This window comes from Ascidia mentula, chromosome 6 (genome assembly GCF_947561715.1).
Source record: "Ascidia mentula chromosome 6, kaAscMent1.1, whole genome shotgun sequence".
NCBI classification, from domain to species: Eukaryota; Metazoa; Chordata; class Ascidiacea; order Phlebobranchia; family Ascidiidae; genus Ascidia; species Ascidia mentula.
The window spans coordinates 3504441-3509885 of NC_138571.1; the positions used below are offsets into that span (position 1 = coordinate 3504441).

The following is a 5445-nucleotide window of genomic DNA, read 5'->3' on the forward strand; positions in this document are numbered from 1 at the left end:
GCTGCATGGGACTACGTTTCACGCATGTGGTTGTACAAATATTTAAGTAGAAGTAACTACGTCGATTCCAATAACCTTCCAGTGAACTTCCTTTTATTTAAAGTGCGATGACAAAACTCATTCCTTTTTTTGAGTCTTTTATAGACAGTCGGTGGATTTGTATCCACCGTAAGACGGCAAGGTGTGTATGTTTGTTTTGCTTCCACCGCCAGATACAACGTCAGTCTCGTTCGCCTTTTTTGCGTATCGTTGATCAACGAAGCGTAAAAATCGAGAAAAAAACTGTCCTGATTCATCCGATGAGTTTGGAGATCAAACACGAAAGTAAATCAAAATGCAATCGACAGATAAACGATATTCGCCACTGGTCCAATGTCATCCCAGTGATGAAGTTGTGACTACAAAGGTTTAATCGAGGCTTTTAACAAAAAGATGAGACTGGCTGTAATTAGAAATTTATATTTATCAACCTGTGCATCATCAGTTCCCTCAAAGTAAACACAAGAATAAAATGATGTAAAAAACGTCGGATAAACGACAACAATAAATAAAAAGACTTGATTTGCAAAGATATCCAGGTTAAAACTAGCACCAAAACCTACTAACTTCATTTTATTCTGCTTATTGATAATATGAAATGATGTAGGAGGGGTAAGCGCTCACGTCTTTAAATATGACGTATATATGTGGTGTTTGTGGGTTGTCCACTGCACTGTGATGAGGAACACCCCTACTGTCAGTGGTAAGATATCGCATTTCTTCGTGTCCCAGGCAGTAATATCCGGTAATTACTTCGGAGAAAAACATTCTGCGAATGCTATTTTCGTCCTCATCAGCGAATCTATGTGAGTAACGAGCTGTCGTGGAGAAATAAACCCCTTTTCCATAGACAGTGCCTGGAATGAATTGGTTTAAATTTATTACAACACGAGCAGTGTTTGTTATATCCTGCATTACCGTTGCGACCGCTGTAACTCCTATCAAATCCATTCTTACAAATTCCATCAAAAGACTTTTTCGATGTTCCGTGAAATAATTCTTTAGTTACAGGAATATGGCCCAGTTTATGACGATGCAACTGTTCTTTTGCAAGTTGCTTTTGCACCGAAAATTGGTGAAATAATCTACTATTCTGTACTCGTTCAATCTGGAAATAGATGCTATTTGTTTCAACACGTATAATTTTATGTTGACTTGGCAGTTACCTTGACAACCTTGTCCTGAAAAGAAAGCAGAAATTTCTTTCCAACATGATGAAATTCTGAGGATGCCTCATCCAAGACCACAATCTGTAACGCTTTGTCACGCTTTATTGAGCACCAGTTACTTGGAACATCTTGAAACGTTTTGTGGTGAAATCAGGTATATAGTTTAAAACTGAAGCTTACCTGTTTCATTTTTAGTCCTCATCAGAGTTTTGACCTGATGCTGTAGGACTGCTATAATGGCAATTTGTGAAACTGAATCCTTTGTTACATTTTTCGCTTGTTTTTCGTATTCTTGCTTTTCATTTTCATGATCACGTTTAATATTTCGAGTTATTCCTTTCTGAATCCGCAGCTCACTCTGCAACTGCTGGTGTTCAATTTCCCATTCAAGCTCTCTTTGCCTGAAAAACTTCTTGTCTTGTGTTTCTGGGAAAACAAAATTGTAATGCAGAAAATATTAAATCTGGAATATTTGAAGCACAACGTTATAACACTAAAGTTCTTAGAATCGTTGGTGTGGAAAAGAATGACGCCAACCATATAAAGTTATTCGAAACATCTACGTACACAGCTAATCAATATATTACATCACATAGTGGTATAAAATCTCAAATTTTTATGGGAAAATAATTAAAATAAATGGGCGCGCCAGTAAATATTTTCATTTAAAAAACTCTTTACTCATTATAAATTCAACAAACACAAAGTGCAGATCCATCTGTAGTAGCGAAACGTTGTAAAGCTATGATTCTATCATTATTATTACAATGGCAATATGTATTTTTACCTAAAATGCCTTTTGTTAAATATGAAAGAAAACTAAAAAAGCAGGCAATGAAACCGTAAACCCATTCCACTTCACCCATGTTCAGATATTACGCATACTTTGAAGTTAATACCAATTCCTGCCAGAAATCTATACAAATAACAAAATACTCAGAACATTCAGCTACAACATAAACTGTTCTGGTCGGTCATGACTAGCACCAACATTGTTTATCACTTTTTCTTTTATTCACATTTTTTTTCTCTTTGCTGCCCAAAAACATTCTGATTTCAATTTGCCGAAACCACAGTGTACCAAGACCTGGATTTATGTTATTAAACAATCATCAGAAGTCTGCATTTGATGCACACGTGATTAGTTTGGAACTGTATTGATGAACGTCACATTTGTCAATGTGCGACTAACACCGTATTTCAAGAATGTTTACAGCAATATCTTAGAATAGTTTTATTATCCTGTTGTGCCCTAACTTATGGTTGGTTAGTTTTTATACATTTGTAGGTATGTAACTTCACTGCCTTTTAATAGGAAACCAGGTTAGTACATAACTTTTAGCTGACGGTCGTCAAAAACAAATCGTTGCCTCCTGCAGTACTTTCCTATGTTAATCCAATTATTTATCGACAAAGGTTACACCGTAGTTCCTCGGTCAAGCCTATACTAACAGTAGACGGAAATTTGTTTGCGAAGCTCAAAACCCTTTTCTCGTGTTTGTTGAACCACAAGCTGAATTCGGGCGTTACGCATGGTTTGTTTTCAACGATTCCGTAAATTTTGTGTTTCGTCTCAAATTATTTGGTGATCAGTTGGGAACCCAACGGACCGACGTTGACCAAAATGTACCACAAAATAGAATCCTCTGTGTTTCCTAGTTCAAAAGCTAGTCCAGCATTGTAGTCACTAGCTTCACTGCTGAAACCATATAGGTCGAAAATCTATGCACTACAGTATGCAATTCACAAAGCACTGCAATTACGAAACGAATCTTTTCGTGAAAAACGTGTACGTTTGAAATGTAATTATTTGCTTTCCTGAACACGATCCAGTAAATCAATATCTCAAAACTATTCAGCTTCTTCTTTCAACAAACGATATCACGACTGGTTAAAGGTTGCGGTACTGCTCACCACGCTTGACTGAATTGAGAAGGATCTAAAAACCATGGCGGTTTGCAGTCTGTAAATATGTTCCGAAATCACCTCCTCCGAGAAGGGGAAATATCAATAAAAATAGTAGCTATAGTAAATCAGTAATGAGCTGACTGGCCCATATTGTCTGCAGTGCCACATGACACGTTTCGCTCTTGTGTCGTCTTGTGATAACTACCAGCTACAACATAAACTTTTTTAGTCTGTCATGACTAGCACCAAACATCTATCCTGAGTTTAGAGAGTTTGCCAGTGACAGATGACAAGTCGTCTTTGTTTGAACGAGTAAACATGAAGCCAAGATAAATATTGGATATCTTGTTATGTTTGCTCAATAAATATTCGAGGTATATTCTTGTTACATTTATAGAGCTAGATTTGTGAACAAGCTGTGGTTTAAGCCTGACATATTATCTTTCATGGCAATCATTAACCTTCCCAATGTAACAAACAACGTCTTTGTCGCAGTTGGCAATAAAACAAGAATGATTTCATTCGTTATTTACACTTGACCATCTTTAACCATCTCCATTACGAACAACACAGACAATAAAAGCAGTTGGTCAGGATAAGTTTGAGGTCTTTTATTGCTTTTATCTCCTCTTTGGGACCTTTGTAAGATGTCCGAGTATCGGCTCAAAAGCATTATGAGGTGAATTGTAGACTTTATATGCCTTTGAGTTCTCATCAGTTTATTCGAGCATGACCAGACAGCATAACTAGTCAAACAACAGGTTTGTTTACTGTGTGGTTATTTGGAGTAAAAGTCGATCCGTTTGTTAGAAGAACTTGGTACAAATCACAAAAGATGAACCATTATAGAGCACACCACGTGGCCAAACAACTACATTGTATCCAAATTTTTACGAACCAAATCGATATAAAAGCTTTTAATATTTGTTTTACAGCTTGATTTAACCCTGGACGTGACTTTGAATCAAAAATGCCCGCTATACCCACATCTAGGAAACCACACAATAAACGAATCTGACCGTGTCCTAACCGGAAGAGGAGATGGTAGACAATCACGTGATCAGCGCACATCGATGAGTTTGGGTAATCACCTATAAAACGAAACGCAATGAAGCTCAGAAACCTAGTTGTTTAGCAGACAACCAAGGTAGTTATTTTCAAATTAACATTCACATAGTTTCATTAACAAGATACATTCTGGAACATGCAGTCACGGAGATAATAACAAGGTGTGAAATTTCATGCATTTTGCAGCAGAGACATCCACGAATGAAAGGAGGTGTTGACAAAGTAACGACAGGTGGCAAAACAGAAAACTCTGCGGACAATTGTGATTTTTTTTATGTTTTTTATATGTTGACTTGCAGTGCATTAGGACACAACACAGATTAGAATTCAGCCAAAGGCAAGTTGGGAAGCAACGACAAGACGGCTCTGTACCACCATATTGCAAACGCGCACCAACCAGCAGGAACGCGCCTAAGCATTTCAAGTTGTTTTGCGGTGGTATTTGTGGAACAGCCTATGGCCAAAGGACTGGATGTGTGCGAAGCCAAATGGCTGAACCACACCCAAGTTTCAATAAACATTTAAAAAATGAATCTCCCCCGAATTCGTTAGAAGTTGCTAGCAGTTTTGTTTGGTGTTGTGTTTTATGGATGGAGTACATCTATTATCATTGTTTTAATGTTGTTCAATGACGTCGTGCGCGTTCGTGCTGCGGGTCGTCATCATTTTGATTCGCACTCCCTTGTCTTTCTGTCTCCCGTGTAAGAGGGCCTTGCACTGCAGTGAAGTTTGCAGTTGTGTAGATGCAGTGGTAGGGGACATTCTGCTCACCATTTCAGTTTAATTTTTATTTGTTTACTTATTTAAGGTACATGTAGGTTCGAGTGTTTTAATGTATTTTATTTGCAGAAAGTGATGATGCGTGTATGCTGTAGGCGAATATATGATGTGCTTTATTTAACTGAGGGTAATCAGAAACACTGTTCCGCTAGTGGGCGTTTCATCCTTACCGGATACTGCCGGTCTATTTTAAGCGTGCCATAACAATGGTGATTGATAGGGATACCGGTACATTGTTGAACAATGACACCACAACAAAGGTAGTTTACTGAAATTACGGTATTAATATCAGATGAAGTCTCGCTGAATGGCAGACGAAACGTCGCAAAAATACAGCACGTATATTTTTATGCCAGAGGAAAAATTTTAAATTGCAATATGCCTGGCAGCAATCAGATTTCCAGGTTTGTTTAAGCTTGAATGCATGGCCAAGAAAAAATCAAAAAATGGTTCTTTCATTTTATGTAGCAATGATGTTAAA

General features: G+C 37.6%; 1 protein-coding gene across 1 annotated transcript; it reads right to left on the minus strand.

Moving 5' to 3' along the window:
- Positions 1-591: 591 nt before the first annotated feature.
- On the minus strand, positions 592-3010 carry LOC145906015 (protein mono-ADP-ribosyltransferase TIPARP-like). The gene is made up of 5 exons (XM_082993390.1): positions 1996-3010; positions 1389-1634; positions 1206-1336; positions 958-1147; positions 592-896 (listed from the first exon to the last, which is right to left on the minus strand). The coding sequence occupies exons 1-5, from the start codon at positions 2072-2074 to the stop codon at positions 622-624; spliced, it is 921 nt and encodes a 306-aa protein (XP_082849516.1). The 5' UTR covers positions 2075-3010; the 3' UTR covers positions 592-621.
- Positions 3011-5445: the final 2435 nt, after the last annotated feature.

Excerpts from the sequence above, each read along its gene's own strand:
- LOC145906015 (XM_082993390.1), bottom strand. The coding sequence starts at position 2,074 with ATGGGTGAAGTGGAATGGGTTTACGGTTTCATTGCCTGCTTTTTTAGT. Across the intron at positions 1,337-1,388 it reads GAGGACTAAAAATGAAACAG|ATGTTCCAAGTAACTGGTGC; the intron begins GTAAGCTTCAGT and ends AAACGTTTCAAG. Across the intron at positions 1,148-1,205 it reads TTCAGGACAAGGTTGTCAAG|ATTGAACGAGTACAGAATAG; the intron begins GTAACTGCCAAG and ends ATCTATTTCCAG.